General features: G+C 39.4%; 1 protein-coding gene across 4 annotated transcripts in view; it reads right to left on the reverse strand.

Annotated features, from left to right (window-relative positions):
* FMNL2 (formin like 2) overlaps positions 1-19,756 on the reverse strand; it is a 300,782-nt gene that overhangs the window by 65,737 nt on the left and 215,289 nt on the right. For all 4 annotated transcript variants that reach the window (XM_028113079.2, XM_028113081.2, XM_028113080.2 and 1 more), the window contains exon 7: positions 641-749. In XM_028113079.2, coding sequence (XP_027968880.1) covers positions 641-749 — 109 coding nt within the window. The remainder of the gene's footprint in view (positions 1-640; positions 750-19,756) is intronic.

Here is a 19,756-nt window from a genome sequence, read left to right on the forward strand (position 1 = left end):
TAAGAACCACTAGGTCCAGGGGCGCCTGGGTGGCTCAGTTAAGCTTCCGCCTTCAGCTCAGGTCATAATCTTGGGGTCCTGGGATTGAGCCTTGAGTCAGGCTCCCTGCCCACAGCAGGGCATCTGCTTCCCCCTCTCCCTATGACCCTCCCCCACCTGCTTGTGCTCCCTCACACACACACTCTCTCTCTCTCAAATAAAGAAATAAAATTGTTAAAAATTTTAAAAAAGAACCAAGTCCAACAGACAGTAATTCTAACTTCCCACCTTTTTACCATACAACCCTTTGAAAACAAATGACCCATGTGAGAGTCTATTCACTCCTAACGTTCCATTATCGCCCACAACCGATGGCTGTCTTTAATGGTCACATTTACCCAATAATAACCTAAACTAGTTTATGACTGTAGGAGGAAAACATTTTCCCTCTAAATACATCACAAAGTATAAATGTTAATTAAAATACACAGGCACTGAGTTAAATCTTGAGCATTAAAATGAACCACACCCTTTCTTTTTCAGTACAATCACATTAAATCCTGGTATTTACTTCAAATAGAAATAATACGACGAAATCAAAGAGGACAAGATCTGAATCTGACATTTTTTTTTTTTTTAAAGAATCAGAACACAAACCTACCTGGTAATTCATGATGGCACGTAAACACATGATACAGACATGCACGTCATCTTTCTTACTCACTAATCTTGAATTTTTCAGGGTTCTTCTGCTTGGCAAAGTATTATATCTACAAATAAAAAGGGAAACTTCTATAAAACTATAGATTACCTTCTCAGCACAAGCATGGTGCACTTAAAAAAATGGAAACTGTTCTCTATCTTTACCTGCACCTAATGAGGATTGTAGTTTGAAACCACCACCATCAAACCCATCACCATGAAGCTATTTCTGTAGACATCAAGGCCTACATGATTCTATGTAGTGGTCATCATCTTGTCAAACCAGATACTATGGACAATGGCACTTAAGTTCATTCACAGCATATAACACATCAGATTATACATGAGATTCATCAACACCCCCAAGGCTCCTAATCAGGAAGCCAAGCTACATCTGCAGAGGTGATTGCAAACAACATGCTTGCAGAATGAATTTGCAAACAAGTGAAGGGGTGAAGCTTCATTTATACATAGACCTCAAATCATCTGACCCCAATTAAAATGCACCTTCCCATTACTGCTCTCAGGAGTCCCTGTTAGGAGTTTAAGGCTAGGCAAGGCCATGTATTAGCAACTTCGGTAACAGCCTGTGATATTAGACCTTAACAGTATGCAAATGCCTCCTCAGCCTGATCCCGCAAGTAAAGCCTGGTGTGAAAGCTGAAGCTGAGGTGGAAATGTGCTGGTATTTCACAGGGTGAGGAGGTTTCCATGTTAAGACTCATTCCAGAGATCCCACATTGCTAAACCTTAGTTCTCCCGTCGAGATTTCTCAGAGCCTACACACAGTAAGGAAGTGGCAAGGTCAACGTGGTGCTAGGAGACAAGCTAACGCCACCACCAAGAGCTTCCAAGTGAGCTGGGAGTGCCTCCAAGTGCAGTTTTCTCTGCAACTCCAAGCCTGAAGTAAAAGCCAATTTGAAAAATTGTCAACTACTCTCTGACAGCGTCGACAGAAATGATCTACAAAATAAGTCACAGGCCTTCCTTCTTCGTGAACTAATTAAAGAATTTAAAGGAAGTTCTGATTAATGTTAACCACTTTCAAAAGCCCCACAGGTGCAAAGAGTTGAAAACTGAATTGACAGGTTTGTCTGAAACTGTTCCACTGAGCAGCCCTTTTAATTCATTTTCTATTCAAAAACTATCAAACATAAGATGATTTTTTGCACATAAGCCTATGAATGAGCCAAATACATTTGAGAAAAGCACTTCAGTATGTCACTTGCCTCCATACACCTGAATGTATAAAATTTACTTATGCTAGTCTCAAGGAGAATGCTTTTTCTTTTGCTTTATGTGTGTCATGTCTGTTTTACATGAATATGCATAGACACACGTATTAAGGAAAAATAGCTACAAAAAATATGATTGAAATTCAATAAATTATACAGTAATCTCAGGTGATGTGGTTGTAGATTTTTCTTTTTTGTTCACATGTAATCTCTAATTTTCCTATAATTAGAAAAACTTCTATAATAGTTTACTATAACCAAAAAAAAGAAGAAGAAGAAGAAGAATGCTTTATTCAAGGACTTCCTGCCTTATTCACACTTGGAAATAAAACTGCAGCAATGGAAGTTGGCCTAATACAGCTCTGAATGCAAAAACAAAGTTATGGAAATGAATTCAGATTTCAGTGGGAGGAAGCACAATTTCAACATCTAGAACAACTCTAAAACACGTCACTTCACCACAGCCCCAGCCTGAGCATGTCTGCTAACACACCACATGGAGGTCTCACAGAGATTGGTGCCTGTTCATACAATAACCACACAGCCAGCCTGACCCCAATGTCTGCGGGCTTCTTCGTCTGTATCAGAAATTCTTTCCCCGCCTCTTTCTTAATTTAGTCTAACCTGTTTTGCATTTCTTTAATGGCATCACTTGTTAAGTATATTATAGCGGACAACAGAGTGCATTTTTAATCGAAAGCAGTGGCTAACCAGAGCAAAACAAAGTTATCTATGATTAAGTTCAAAAAAGAAAAAAGGTGATTTTCAAGGGAATCAACTGTCCTTGTTGCTAAATTATATCTACATGCAGCAATGACTGCAGATCTACTGAACAAAGCAAGTGACTCTGGAAGGCAGAGGGATAGGTCAATTCTACAGAGTTGCACATTTCTGCATCCCTCCCACGTGCATTTTAATGATTCTGCCAAACAGACCAAACATACACATTAATGGTGTTTCCTAAGAGATGTAAAGTTACATAAGCAGGTTCCTTCCTTTCACTTAATAATCCAGTTCTTCAGCTTCAGGATTGTAATAAGACTCTAAAAAGTAAAATGTCTTTGTCATTACTTGCATTATTTGTAGAAAGTAGCAAAAATGGATTGACATTTTAATTAGTAACACAAAAGGTTTGTACTTATTGTAGCAGGTGGGTGATCTCAAATATACATTTTGGATCAACATTTAAAATGTATTTAATATAAAACAGCACATGAATACTTACCAGTATTTAAGGAGCTTAAAAATTATGTCAAATAAAAACAAAGTATATTTTATTGATATTCTATGCTTAAAATAGAGATAAACTTTTTCCCTAAGTGTACAGCATTTAATCTAAATTTTGTTTTTCCTCTCATTTTTGGTTTATACAGGAATGGAGAATTAAAGGCAGCATTTGAACTTGTTGTACTTAAAATCATAGCATCACAGTATGTCTTTAAAAAACACCACAACCAATAACAAAAAGTCAGCATCAAAAGCCAAAGGAGATGCGTGGTATCATTTTTACCAATCTTTCCTGCCGTGGATCAGCAAGCGGAAGCCCAAACAAATTGCAGCCACACAGCAGGTAAAAAGTAAGAGACAAGACGCCAAGTGTCCTCACTGGGATGCAGGGCAGTTTCTTCTTACAAGCTGCAACTCACAATGTCAGGTGATGTGAAAAAGCTACTGCCTACAGCCATCTGTTCCGGCAAGTTCTTTGTCGAATGCTCATTTCCGTCACCCTGACAGCACTGGGTCTAGATAGGTGCCATTCCCCCACTCCCACCAATTATTTCACCAGGCGGGGTTAAGGCATCTTTTTCAGAACACCATGGTCAATGCACTCGGTAAGCAGTTTTGTTTTGTTTTTTTAATATTTTATTTATTCATTTTGGGTGAGTGACAGAGATGGGGTGGGGGAGGGGGGAGAGGGACAAGCAGACTCTGCGCTGAGCGCAGAACCCGACGCTGGGCTCGATCCCACGACCCTGAGATCATGACCTGATCTGAAAGCAAGAGTCAGACGCTTAACCGCTTAACCAACTGAGCCACCCAGGTAAGCAGTTTTCTTTTTAAATCTTTATCCTGTATCACTTATCAGAAAAATGAAGTTTTTTTAATTTAATGTAATTTAAATAATTTAATGTAATTTTTTAATCTCATTTAATTTTAATTTATCCTATATCATCAGAAAAGTGAAGTTTTCTTTTTAAATCTTTATCCTGTATCACCTATCAGAAAACTGAAGTTTTTTTTAATTTAATGGGAAATTTTGCTCCATATTTTGGAACTCTTATTTTAAGAGAATTTTCTCTCATTAAGTAAATACAAGCCAAAAGAGGTCACAACTCTTTACCTCTGCAAATACAAATATTTGCAGATAACCTAATTTAGGATCACATTAAATCTCTTTGGCTTGATTTTAGGGACTGTGCCATGAGTTAGCTGGCACATTCATCTACTCTTCAACAAGCACATATTGTGGAATTTGACAATCTATTTAATTAAATATTCGGTTTATTTGCTTTAATTATCACCTGATTGACTTATCACCTTTTTTTTTCTGTTTGCATAGTTTTAAATTCAGCTCTAATGTATTGGGAGTACCCAGAAAACATGTCCCTATGTAGCTGGTTTGAAAAGATCCCTTTAAATTGACCCTAAAATACTAACGGAGTTAAGACTAACAATTTCCTGGATCCACTTTAACCACAACAAGGACACCTGGACAAGGTGAGCCATCTAAAAGCACTGGCCTTGATTAAGGAGTACACTTGTGTTATGATGACCACAGGATGATGTATGGAAGTGTTGAATCCCTATATTGTGCACCTGAAACGAATATTACACTGTGTTAACTGGAATTTAAATAAAAACTTAAAAATAAAAATACTTGCCTCTGATGTTCTCCACCAGCCATAGGAAATGAAACTAAAACTCATGTTTAAGCTCCAATGTTGATTTTATTGAACATCTCCTGTTTATGCTAAACCTACTAAGTGTTAAGGAAAAACAAAAGATAACGAAAGAAGTTGCTTCTGCCTTTAAGGACTCACCGCTTAGTTTAGGAAGCAAGAGATAACTACATTGATAGCCCCTGTATGAAATGTGTTCTGCCCACACTCCAACCTCAGCCCGGCCTCATGTACAAAATAAACTCAGCAGGACACACACCTGCACAGCACAATATGGTGGAGTGATGACAGTCACGTCTCAAAGAAGTATCATACTTAAAATCCCCATAGAGTGAACCTTTCTTCAACTGAGCCAGATTTAACTGAGTTAATAGAGACCTATTCCTGGAAACGGTCTTTAGGCATATGAAAGGTGTTTTTAAATAGGGCTCTGATTCAAGAAGTCAATCTAAAAGGGATGGACAAATTGTAGGGTGAGTCTCATAAAGGCGACATGACAATGAAGATAACTGAACATGAACTATTACCAATGCATCTCTTGCATTGTACCCATCTCTTGTAATCCTTGGATTCATCATTTTTGTATTTTAAGTGTGGATGTGTGTTACTTTCCAAATAAAGAAAAAAAAAAGCTGCACAAAAACAAACAGTTGTAGATGGTCTAGGTTTAGATTCCCCTAAAGACAGAGGGCCAGCTAAGGGTGTGATCGTAATGCCTTTTCCACTTCAATCATCCTGTAGAATGTTTCCCAAAAGGCCTCTGATGTGGAAAGCTGGTCCTGCTCTACCCTCATAAAGCAACGTGTAGCATTTCTGGGATGAGGCCAAATTCCACAACACATGTAACAAAAGAACCCAGTATCATCAGAAAAACTGGACTTTGAAAAAAATCTCATTCCCTGGTGCTGCAAATGTCCACCTGGACATCAAGGAGGCTGAATACAATGATTAACAGTTTCCACAGACAAAGGATGAAGGTAAGTGATCAGTGCCACAAAACTCCACCAAATATATGAGTCACAGATTCCCTTAATGTTGGGTTGGAAAATCAGCAATAATCAGTGACCAATTAAAAACTCAAACAGCTCAAAACCAGTCATCGCAACCAAATGCACAGGTGCTGTTGCATAATCACGCTGACACATGTAAATAAGGTTCACTCTATCGTAGTTGAAAGAAAGGGTGGATAAAGCAGCCTGCATCCAGTTCCACGCTATAGGCTTCAGGCTAAACCCTGTTTGCCTTTCACAAGCACCGATCATCCTAGTTCAGCTGTTTGAAAAGACTTTCCACAAAGACCTGAGCTTTACAAGGGATTAAGTGGGTGACTCAGCAAGAGGTATGGGTGCTTCCGTGGTAATCTAATAAACTTGGCACATGTACCATTACAGAATTATCCACAGTGAAACCAATTGCTACAGTATTTCCTTCCTGAAGTTATTAGGAAACTTCTCATAAAACAGAGACTATTTGAGCAGAGCCAGATTGAAGACCGTCGCTCTGGTTCACTGTGGTGTATTTAAAAGGCCCCAGTGAGAGGCAGCACTCATTTCTCCCGGTCTCCTACGGATAACTGAGGCAGATGAGCCACACTCCTGACCCACGTAATAGGTTTTGAGTGATCCCAGGTTCTGTCAACAGCTAATGGTGTCTGTTCCTTAACAGAGGCTTCACACTGGTTTCTTCGCTAGTTCTCTAACCGCACAGTACATCATAGCCTCATCTAGGAGGAGGAGGAAAAGAGGCTTGGAAAGAACTTCATTTCCATTCTGCCCCTCTGCGGGCTGCCAGGCTGATGGTTTCCACTGTGATTATGGAGCTACTGGTTTTCGAGGCTACTGTGGACCTAGAGAGGGAGGGAGGAGAACAGGGCAAGTGAAATGCCACAAAGCCAGCTGTTGCTACCGAGATTCACTCGTTTTTCCTAAATAAATGCTCCCCAGATTGCTGCAAGACAAGCTAATTTCTAGAATTCTGAAACAGTTGACTCTGGCATATTTTGCCCATCTCCTCATTGTTTTTATGGATGACAGCATTCAAAGAGTCCTGACTCCCTCATTTTCACTGACCTCCCTATCAGACATTTAGAGATCATTTTCTGCCCAATGAAGTCATTCTGAATATGTGTCACTAGTCCTTTAAATTAATGCGAGCAGGTCTAATGAGGTCCCGAAACAATTCAGTCTCTCTGGTGACTCAGGGCAACTTCCCGGAGACATGAATCTTGGAGAGAATGCCCTCAGATTCCAGAGGGAAAACCAAGGGAATAAACTATTGAACAGAGGGATTGTGAACTAATGCTGGAAGTACAGGACCTAAATGCAGGCTGTCCCGAGAAACTTTCTTTGCCACTTTGGACAAAGCAGAGCTTTGGGGCTCTGGATGCCTGGACACAAAAGATGGTTTCCCAGAGGCAGATAACAACCTGAGTCCAATTTTTGGAGTACCTGCTATTTGTAGGAAAAAAAAAAAATGGGAGATGAATATTTAGGGATTTTTTTTTTTTTGAGGTCTCAAGATTTTTAAGGAAATCCTGTCTTTTGAGAGGTCATTTTGACCAAAACCTTTCAGGGAAACTAATACCACCAAATTTCTCAGACCCTCTTCATCAACTTTGAGAACTGTCTGCTATCCTGTCAATCACTGAATTCAAACTAAAATGTTACCCTAGCATTTGAAGATGAGACACTGTCTTGGAGGGAGTTGCCAATCAGAATTCACAAAATTCTGTGGATATGGAAAAAAACAGATCACAAAAATAACCGGAGATCAAAACCAAACAGAAATGACTCTAAGCACTTGTATTAATTGTATGCACCAATAGTTATATGCACACGAAATAATAAAGTTCTAAGTCAAAGCTACTGTAATAGGCAGACAAAACTAAGCAATTTCTACAAATACCTCTTAAAAAACATATACAAAACATGTGCTGTTTAGTACTACGGTGACACCTGCCATCTGAGCCACCTGCTTCATGAGCAGCAATGAACTTGCCGAGAAGCAGGTGGTGAGCAGCTCAACCTGCCTGGCACTGGCAGCAGGGGCCACAGGGAAAGAAGGTGTTTTAAAAGCCTTTCGGAATGACTGAGTGAGCTCCAACCCATCGACTTACTCTAGTAAAAAAATGACAAGGCAAGTCAAACCCGAATTTTTGCCTCCAGAAAAAAGAGAATGGCAAGGCCAGCAAAGAAAACCCAGGGAAGCAACAGTCTTGGAATCTTCTTGACTACAGATTAGATACACAGGAATTTTTCTTGCCAGGCACATGTTGGCTGCCTGACATACATATAACGCTTGTTAGGGTTCTGGTTAGAGTCATGCTGCGATGTCCTTAAACCACTACTCATTGTAAGAGGGTTTAAAAAGAAGCTATAGTAATTTTGAACTAGTTCCTCATCGTTAGGAATACAACAAATTGGACTACATCAAACTAAAAAGCTTCTGCACAGAAAGGAAACAGAGTGAAAAGGTAACCTATGAAATAGAAGAAAATATTTGCAAACCATTAATACCCAAAACATATAAGGAACTCCACTACTCCACTACTCAACAGCAAAACAAAACAAAAAACAAATAACCCAATTAAAGAACAGGTGAAGGACCTGAACAGACATTTCTCCAAAGAAGACATATAAATGACTGACGGTATCTAAAAAGACGCTGAACATCACTAATCATCAAGGAAATGCAAATCAAAACCACAATGTGGGGCGCCTGGGTGGCTCAGTTGGTTAAGCGACTGCCTTCGGCTCAGGTCATGATCCTGGAGTCCCGGGATCGGGTCCCGCATCGAGCTCCCTGCTCGGCAGGGAGTCTGCTTCTCCCTCTGACCCTCTCCCCTCTCATGCTGTCTCTCTATCTCATTCTCTCTCTCAAATAAATAAATAAAATCTTTAAAAAAAAAAAACACAATGTGACATATCACCTCACTGCATCAGGATGGCTGTTATCAAAAAAAAAAAAAAGCAATAACAAGTGTTGGCAATGATACAGAGAAAGTGAAACCCTTGTGCACTGTTGGGGGGGAATATAAATTAGGCAGATACTATGGGAAAAAGTATAGAGTTCCTCAAAAAAATAAAAATAGCACTACCATATGATCCAGCAACCTCATTTCTGGGTATTTATCCAAAAGAATTGAAATCAAAATCTCAAAGAGGTATCTGCACACCTATATTCCCAGCAGCATTATTTGTAACAGCCAAGATGTGGAAACAATCTAAATGTCCATCAACAGATGAATGGAGAAAGAAATTGTGGTTAAATAAAGAAATAGTAATTAGGTGACATGGCAGAGGTGTTAGCTAATGCTATTGTAATCATAAGGCAGTATACAAATTTTTTCAAATCAACAGGTTGTACATCTAAAACTTACACATTACATAATTATAGCTCAATAAAAAATATTACATATACACACACACACAAAATATTAAGTCATGAAAGACAAAGAAAGGATGAGGAATTGTTCCAAGTTAAAGGACACTACACAGACACAACTACTAAACACAATAAATGATCCTTACAGAGTTTGGATAGAGTTTAAAAAAAAAAAAAAGAAATGGAAGGCATGGGGTAACTGATGAAACTCTCAGACTGGACTAAGAAACAGTCTCAATATTAAAACAGTCTTATTTTGATAATTGTACCATGGTTATGTAAGAGTGTGTCCTTATCCTAGGAAATCTACACTAAAATTAGGTGTAAAAGGACACAATTCTGTAACCTGCTTCCAAATGATTAGAAAGGGTGTATGTTTACAAAGCAAATGTGTAAACAGTAAAGTAAATGGACAAAATATGAATTTTTGAATCTGTATTAAGAGCGTAAGGGGAATCACTATACTCTTCCTATAATTTTTTAAAAATTTTAAATGTTACCAGGATGCCTGGGTGGCTCAGTCAGTTAAGCGTCTGCCTGCTGCTCAGGTCATGATCCCAGAGTCCTGGGATGGAGTCTGGAACTGGGCTCCTTGCTTAGCAGGGAGTCTGCTTTTCCCTCTGCCTGCCACTCCCCCTGCTTGCGCTCACACTCTCTCTCTGACAGATAAATAGAATCTTTAAAAAAAATAAATGATATCAAAATAAAAAGTGAAAAGGAAACATACATATATCTAATGGAATATTATTTAGTCTTTAAAAAAAAGGAAATCCTGCAATGTGTACCAATATGGATGAACCTTGAGAACGTCCTGCTAAGTGAAAAAAGCCAGGCCCAGAAAGACAAATGCTGTATGAGCCTATTTAAAGGTATCTACAACAGTCCAACTCTTAGAAGCAGAGAATAGAATGGTGGTTGCGACAGGCTGAGTGGCGGGGGGACACTGGGAATTCTTAATCAATGGGTATAAAGTTTCAGTTATACAAGATGTGTAAGTTCTAGAGATCTGCTGTACAACATTGTGCCGATAGTTACCAATACCATACTGTACGCTTAAAAATTTCTTAGGAGGGTAAGATCTCATGTTAAGTGTTCTTACCACAATAAAAAAATAAATAAATAAAAGGAGATGGGGCTCCAGGAGATGGGTGGCTCAGTCAGCTAAGTGTCCAGCTCTTGGTTTCGGCTCAGGTCATGATCTCAGGGTCCTGAAATCAAGCCCTGTGTCGGTTCTGCACTCAACATGGGGTCTGCTTAAGACTCCATCTCCCTCTCTGACCCCCCCATCTCTAAAATAAATGTAAAAAATAAAAATAAAATAAATAAAAATTTAAAAGGAGGGGTGCCTGGGTTGCTCAGTTGGTTAAGCCACTGCCTTTGGCTCTGGTCATGATCCTGGAGTCCCAGGATCGAGTCCCACATCGGGCTCCCGGCTCAGTGGAGAGTCTGCTTCTGCCTCTGACCCTCCCTCCTCCCATGTGCGCTCTCTCTCTCTCTCTAATAAATAAAAACCTTTAAAAAAATAAATAAATGTTTTTTAAAAATAAAAAAATAAGAGGGGTATATTAAAAATAGGTGATAACCATAAGAATGAAGGATACAAAGCATGTCCATGATAATTCTGGAAATACAGGAAAAAGAACACTACTTCTAAACAAAAGTTAGATGTAATCAACAATGGCAAGCACTTAGTAAACACCAAAATGGAAGCTACTGCTCACCCAGTGATACTTTGCAATAAGCCTGATCAGCAATCTATTGTTTTAACAACATATCCGTATTTCTAGACATTGACATCCTCTTGTGTGTGGGTTGTGGACAGGTCTGCCTCTCCCTGTAACCTTGTACTCTCCACCGACAATATATTACTGCAGAACCTTGAATGAGTAGTTCCTGAACTGACCTAAACCAGACTTTCCCAGAGTCTGGCAAAAAAGGTTTTTCAAAAGTCTGTAGACCTTTCTTGCCAATACGTGTGAAGTTTGTACTACTGAAGTCCTAACGGCAACAGGCAAAAGGAAAGGTGTATTTTTTTCTCTTAAAAAAGTATTTTCAAACAGTCTAACTATTCAGATATCAAACTAATATCTACCTATAAACAAACAATAGTAATTAGAACTTCCTTGGAAGCTTAAGATAAGGGTTCAACTCAACCGGGATGCAATGCCAACTGGCTATTCACATAATTTGGCCTAATATTACTAGTCTTTTAGGGTTCCAAGGTCTGGCCTTAATATAACTTTACCAAGATTTGGGGTTTTAGGTTTCCTCTGTCACCCTTCAGACATGACATCACTTGGGCATATTTCTTCTATCAATTAAACTCATAAAATATACGATGCTAAGAAAAATGAAGCAAGCACGTTCTGACGGTCTCCACAGCCAAAAGAAACAGAGCTGAAAGAGTTGAACCCAGACAGTTCAAAGTGGAGGTAAAGAGAGAGAGGGAAACAAAGGATGGGGAAGGCACAGGGAGACAGAGACAGGCAGACACACAAACCTCCTAATGAACTTTATCAGTTATTGAAAGTTTCCATTTGTCTACATTTCCCATCACAGGACCAGCTAACAACTAGAACAGAACCTATGAATCAAAATATTTCCATATATACTTTTTGAACAGAATAAGTGACTAAACAGGCTGCCAACCCATCATATCAATGGAGAGCCAGTATTCGTCTGAATTTTCTGATTTTTCATTATATTCCCTTTGATAAAGGCATTTGCTATTGAGTTGCTAATTAATCTGTATATATTCCTATGTGAGGCGTGTTCAAGGAAACCATCTCTCTCCTGTGACCTTTAAATAGAAATATTTCTATGTTTATCCCAAATTACCCCCCCTTTTTCACAAACCTTCAATAGATCATTGCCAATGAGCTAAAATGACCATTCCTTAGCCTGGCCTTCAAAATATTACATAAACTGGCTCTAAACTGCTTCCAGCCAGACTCATCTATTCACTGTTTCCTAAACAAACCATGTGGTCTTAGCACTGAGCCACTGCTCATTACCATCTCCCTCCTTCCCCCGCTTCCATAGCCCCTCCTCCAGGTCTTACTCACAGCTTTTCCACAGCCAGACCACATCATGAATCTCCCCTAGGTTTTATCGTCACTCTAGCCTTGAAAGCTCCATACTTTGGTTTTGGTTAGAGACTCAGGACACTTAGCATATGCCAGGGTGCAAGAACACACATACACATGTTTTCTCAATCAAATCATAAAAACACTTGACATAGGAGTCAGAAGACTGATTCTAAATCCTGGCTCTATCACTAGGTATGGATAACTTCTCTGAGCCTTGGCTTCCCCATCTGGAAAATGGGACTAATAATCCTTGAATACCTCCCAAAAGATTTCATGAAGATGTGTCCTTTATCAGCCACAGATCTTATACAGTGTAAGGATCTTTTTTCTTTTAAGATTTTATTTATGTATTCATGACAGACAGAGAGAGAGAGAGAGAGAGAGAGAGAGAGGCAGAGGCAGAGGGAGAAGCAGGTTCCCCGCTGAGCAGGGAGCTTGATGTGGGGCTCAATCCCAGGACCCCGGGATCATGACCTGAGCCAAAGGCAAACGCTTAACCGACTGAGCCACTCAGGCACCCCAGTTTAAGGATCTTTCTGTATGTTATAAGTCATGCTGATGAAGGTACAGGACCACAGCTGTAGGAAGTTCCGGAGTCATCTTCCATTTTTATCTCAATCCTATGTGATTAACACTGACTGACTACTCACTATTGAGCCAAGTTCTTTACAGGAATTAATTTAATCTCCTAACATGGGCGGCAGGTCCCAGAGCCTATCATCTCTACCAACCAGAGTACCTGTGAGACAGACCCTCAACAATGCATTGGCCAGGTGACTTCCATATCATAGCCTCTCTCAGTTGGTCCTCCATTGGAGGAAAGACCCAATGAAGAGATGGAACAAGTGAAATCCGTGTTTCTCATAGTGGGAAATGCTTGACAAATCTGCCTGTATGGTACACCACAAGCTATAATTAAAGCTGTCACCATTTTCACTAGCAGGGCCATTAAAACAAGCTCCCAGCTGAAAAGTTGAAATGCACATTCTTAATCCAAGTACAGTTTTCTCTTTTTACTTCAAATAAACAAATACAAAAATCTGAAACACAACAACCCAACACCTTCAGTTGTTTCTGCTTACAGAATGTGCTGAAAAGTAAAACTGAAAGTCTGTAGTTGCAGATCATTTTTACAGAGTCTGCAAATTTAGAAAGTCTTTATAGATAATTACTGCGTTTTCTGGAACCTCAGATCTTCAGGACAAAAGTCTATCAGGTTAAAGAGTTTCTTCAACATCTCTCTTCCCTCAGAAACAATATTCAGGTGTTACCTATAATGACTGGCTTCTTATTCTTTTTTCTCCCACTCCTTTACTCTTACCCCCCCTTTTTTTTTGCCTTTTTAACCTTACTTTACCTTTATTCTTTACTTTCCTTTTCTCTCTTTCTAAATTCAGTGTTAATAAAAATTTCAGTCAGTATCTGTCATCTTATCTGATGAAGAGAGAACTCAAACTCTGAGAAAAAATTTTTAATATATTTTTCTTTGTAGTTTTCCCCCCTGTAAGTTGGACCTTACGGAAATAGATTAGATTTCTCAATATCGTTCCATATGGAAAGTTAGAATACAAGGAGTTAAGAAGAAGGAACATATGTAGAACAAAATAAAGATTACAACTCTCAATACTGAAGACTATCAAGGATCTGAGTTGATTTTGTCTAACCTGGGGGGCAGAAGAGGGAAGAGAATAGAGAACAGTGATCATTTTAGAAATTATATCCCTAATTTATATAAACCGGACAATGAAAAGAACTGAGTTCTCCTTGTTGTGAATCAAAGTAAAAAGTGCTTTAGCTTCCAACTATACAATTCACAGATCTTTTTTATCTCATACTGTAGTGGTTTAAAGTTAAGAGGTTACATGATTTTCTTCCCCCAACAATTAAAATTGAAGGTAAAATGCTACTGTTGAAATAAAATAACTTGAGGGCGCCTGGGTGGCTCAGTTGGTTAAACGACTGCCTTCGGCTCAGGTCAAGATCCTGGAGTCCTGGGATCAAGTCCTGCATCGGGCTCCCTGCTCAGCAGGGAGTCTGCTTCTCCCTCTGACCCTCTCCCCTCTCATGTGCTCTCTCTCTCTCTTTCTCACTCTCAAATAAATAAATAAAATCTTAAAAAAAAAAAAAGGAAACAAAAGAACGTAAAAGCGCTTCCGAGAGCTCCACTCTTCTAGAATACCGCTTACTTTATAAGCAAACTGGTACAGAGTCAGTGTTCCCATATATCTACATAAAATCAGGAAAACTGTGAACACAAGCATTTATTGCAATCAAGCCTAATCAAATTATGGGCCAATGGTGCACACACGGAAATCGGTCTGCAGGAACTAGGTAACTCCTTGGAGAGTAAGGTCTTAGCGCAATGCCTCATTGACAAACCGCAGCCAACTAATCACATTCGAGAACCCTTCCAGACTCCAACTTTGCTATTTCTACTAATGATTCTATTTCTCTCCTAATCAAGCATATGCAAAATTTTCTCTTTACCACTATGACCACCAAGTCAATTCTGGAACATCTTCTTACTTAGCTTTTGCTCTATGTTTTTCAGGTACCGCCTGCATAGGTCCAAGCAATAGCAATCTTTTCCTCCAATCAACACCCAGTACATTCCCCCCAGACCCTACACACCTGAAAAGATCAACCACCTCATGTGACTTCCTATTCCACTGCCTACCAGATAAAAACCAAACTCCAAAATTCAAGGTTCTTTATTATGTGGCCTCTCCCTGGTTCACAAGTATATGCTACATGTATTTTAGGTCAGTTCTAAAACATCATAAAAACAAAAATTTGAGAAAAGCTCACTCATAATCTCCCCTTTGGTTAAAAAAAAAAAAAAGTCACTTTTTTCATTTAATAAGCTTCCCCCCTTCAATGCCTTCCCATCTGCAAATAGGTAACAATGAAATTGTATAAATACAGAACTTTTTGTCTTACTCCTGTCATTTGTTTAGGAAACACTTTTTTCGTCTTTTGTGTTAACTTGTTTTGTAATAGCTAGATTGACCAGCTTTCTAACCAGCACACTAACCAAGGTCTCCACTAGATCCTCTGGCATCTTTGTGTGAAGTAGAAAAAGGCACAAATTCTGAGAAGGATTTGCAAAAGCCCCTCCTGCAGGGTACAACCCCCATAAAGACACGTGGACAGCCTGATATTAAAACAGGCTCTTTCTGAAGGAGAAGAAAATCATCCTGTGCAGGATGACATGGTTTGGAAGTTGGAGTCAGGCTGGCTCACTTCACACCCTACCTCCTATACTCGCTGTTTGATCCCAGGCAAGCTGCTTAACCACTAGAGACCTCGGTTTCTTTTCAGGGATAACAGTCGTCATATCTCATAAAACCACTGTGAGCGGGAAATCACCGAAGGCCCTCAGAACAGTGCCTGGCACACAGTAGACACTCAATGTTTTCCTCCCCAATAAAAACTATATCAATGTTATCTACATCTCTGTGCCTATTTTTAAGATTTTATTTATTTGACAGAGAGAGAGAGAGACAGCGAGAGAGGGAACACAGGCAGGGGGAGTGGGAGAGGGAGAAGCAGGCTTCCCGCGGAGCAGGGAGCCCAACACAGGGCTCGATCCCAGGACCCTGGGATCATGACCTGAGCCGAAGGCAGACACTTAACGACTGAGCCACCCAGGCTCTCCTCTGTGCCTATTTTTAAATTACTTTAAAAAATTAGTCCCACAGGGGGGAAAATGCTTATCAACAAGGATCTAAATTTGAACTCTTCATCTCTTCATGTAAATTCACTAAAGAGAGAGGTAGTCAATAGAATGATGACTATTCAGGAAATGCCATTCCTTTAAGATAATAATCTCAAGAAAAACAATGAAATTTGTTCTGGGGGATCTCAAGAATAAATACTTACAGAAGTTAACATCTTAGAGGAAATGTGGGTGTTGGTCTCCTCACCACACTGGGAAGGGTGAATCGGGGTGACCCTCAAGGCCTTTCCAGCTTTGGATGTATATGACCCAATCTCGCCATTTAAATCACCCTCTACCCCATCACAAAGCTTCTGCTCCAGAAAGGACAGGTTCTTCCCTCTTTCCCAAACATGCCTGACCTTTGATGTAAGCTTTTGCTCATCTCATGCTTCTTCACTTTACTTCCACCAGAAGTACTTTCCTCACCCCAAACGTCAACTCTGGCGTCACCCAAAGTCCCATTTAAAATCTGACCCTTTCAGGGCGCCTGGGTGGCTCAGTTGGTTAAGCGACTGCCTTCGGCTCAGGTCATGATCCTGGAGTCCCGGGATCGAGTCCCACATCGGGCTCCCTGCTCAGCGGGGAGTCTGCTTCTCCCTCTGACCCTCTTCCCTCTCATGCTCTCTGTCTCTCATTCTCTCTTTCTCAAATAAATAAATAAAATCTTTAAAAATAAATAAATAAATAAAATAAAATAAAATCTGACCCTTTCTTCCAGGCTCAGCGCTCCATGGATTTCTTTAAAAACTCAAAACAGTTATTTATTGTCTATGTCACTCCTTATTTAAGTCTAATGGCATGAAGTAATCATTCTTAAAAATTAAAAAATTACTTTCTCTTATATCTGAATACAACCTTTGTCTTCAAAAACCCAGCATGTACACATGTGCATTTACAGCATCATTTATTTTAGCTACCTATAGCCATGTTAACAGAAATCTTTACTGAAGGCACACAAGACTCTAAGCTTACAAGACCACACAATTCCGGTCTCTACTGCATCAATATCAACATTGTTACCACTGGCCAAGCTGACAAATTCATGTAATACAGCATTTAATAGCTGATATAACTGAAGGTGAACGTCATGTTCTAAAATTTCTACTAATCCATTTTAAATAGTTAAAAAATAACGTCTGAATAGAAAGAGGAGAGTGTGCGTCAACATCACAATTTTCTTTAAAAACGGTGTTTTTCTTTTTCTTTAATCAAGCCCCATTTACAAAGTGTTTTTAAATTTCTTGAAATCTCATTTCCCCTTCCAAGTTTAACTAACACTTTTTGCCAAGTGATAGAGGATAAGATAACTCAATCTACATTATCATCTGGAGATTAAGACAAGGAACTAAAATCTACATTTGAATAAAGACATATTCCCATCAAACAAAGCTACCAGAATAAGCTACAGAACATGAATACCCTTCTATGCTTTCCCAAAAAATTGCAACATGAATACAATACACCTTACAGGGTCAAATTCTTAAATTGAGGAATCATAATATGATAACAAGAGTGCATCAAAGTTTAAAAGGCAGTGGGCTTCATTCCAGTACAGGGTGATGGAAAGCCACGAGGTTATCATATTATAACATGGGGAGCAGTCACTATACCCTGCCACCATGCACGACGAGCTCTCGTGGGCGTCATGTTCACCAGTGACTTACGAGATGTTCCAGTTTGAAGCCTCATCATCAGTGTGTAAACTGAAGCTGCTCCAGAGGCAACAAGGAGAGAAGCAGCTCTGGTGGCATTTGAACTGAAGATACTCAGGCAGAGAAACCCATCTGGTGGTGGTGTAAGGAATGAATAGAACAGGAGGAAGAGGAGACAGTAGGATGAGAAAGGACAAAGTAGAGGAGGCAAAGACAATCAGAAAGGAGATGGCAGAATGGAAAAGAAGGACAATGAAATGAAAGCCAAAAAGTGAAGGAAGTATGGGGAACAGAGAAAGAAAAGGGGAGAGGAGGAGGAAGAGAAAAAAAATGTAAACAATCTTTGGGTCTATGAACAGCAACATGTACCATACGCCTGTACTTCTGATTGCTGTTTGTTTGTTTGTTTAAGTCACAGATGCTATCAAATGACCAAATACAGAATTAGAATCCAGGCACAAATCCACGAATCACAAGAACTGGAATATCATTGATATACATTGTTTAAAAACAAAAACAAAAGTCTAAGCTTCAGGTCAGTAAGGGGGCATGAAAGTTACTGCCACATTGATTTTCTTCAGTTACTAGAACCCATGAAGGAAGAGTCAAAGGAAACCCAAATGTTCCATTCCTCAGCCCGAAACTGTTCAAACGTGAGACAGAAGAATGGGATGTTGGTTTCTTAGTTGGTCATCTTCTAGCACATCTGCCAACCAAAAAGGTCAGATACTTGCTGAGTTTCTCAGAAGAGCATTTCCATCATGTCTATCTTTACACACTTCGGGTCTATTTTTCCAATTTGAAATGAATTCTAGCGAGTTCTACCTTGAGCCAACAGTCAAGCAAGTCAGGCTAGACACGGATCTCCCTGTACTATGCCTTCTAGAGTGCAGGACTACAGTTCTCCTCAAATCGAAGATATTCCCATATTTTATTGACTCTTCCACAATGTGCTCTCAATGAACAGTCTTCGATAATTCAAAATTAGGCCTAACGAATTAGTAATCAGAAAAACGAATCCTTATTGAGGTGGTAGCTGGCCAATAGGTGATACATTCCAGGTAAGAAATGATAAAAAAGCAAATTAAAATGTGCTTTGTGATTAAATTCCTTACATATAATTATATCTATACTAATGGTAAGAATTTCCATTTCACATACAAAGGTCATTAAGGGAATTCTTCACACACGACTACCCTTTCTTCAACTTCTAAATCAGCCTTGTCCGCATGTAAAGTTGATGCAGTCTAGCTAGTTATAGAGCTCTTGGCCTGTTGCAAATACCACAAGATGGACTGAAACACTGTTCTTCATTATTATTAAACCATTCAAAACCCATTAATATTTTTGGCATTTCCAAACATGGAAAATCTGAATGGTTGATTGGAAGCATCATATTCAAATACCAAACCCTTCGGCAAAACTGAACTTCATTATCAAGATATTAACTTTCTTTGACCAAAACCCAAGTCAAAGGGACAAGAGGTAATTAAAAGACTAATAATATGAAAAGTCTGCAAGCCACACTTTCACTGATTTACAACTTGACACATGGACCCTACTACCATTGACCCAATACCTATGGGAATCTTCAACACTGACAGGAACAACATCCACTTGCCAGATCAAGCCTGAAGTAAGTGACATAAATTTTTCTAGTTACGAAGAATAAGCAACAGTGGGGAAGGGGGGATAATTAATAAAATGTTTATTCAACTATTTATGAACTTGCTCTGGATGTCATCTCTATGTTGACAGGCAGGAGTTCTGATTTACCCATCCATGTATCTTAACTCTAAGTACAGTGCCTGGCAAATTATGGAAGCTCAAAAATATTTTTCAGTGAATGAATGACTGTATGTATGAGTGAATAAACAATCTCAGTGATATTATACCCATTAGTCATATAGGCGCTCAGCACCCATCCTTCCTTAGCATGGTGGCATTTCAGCCATGAAAGACTAGAGAAGAAGCCTTAGGAGGAAACAAAAGGTTGACAACTGAGCACACTTAACCAAAGGAACACTGCCTAAAAGCACTTAATCAATAAAAATGATGACTAGAGCATTTTGCACCTCTAAGAACACGTCCCACA

Source organism: Eumetopias jubatus, unplaced genomic scaffold, assembly GCF_037043125.1.
Source record: "Eumetopias jubatus isolate StellerSeaLion01/CBP00866 unplaced genomic scaffold, mEumJub1_p1.0 scaffold_3, whole genome shotgun sequence".
NCBI lineage: Eukaryota > Metazoa > Chordata > Mammalia > Carnivora > Otariidae > Eumetopias > Eumetopias jubatus.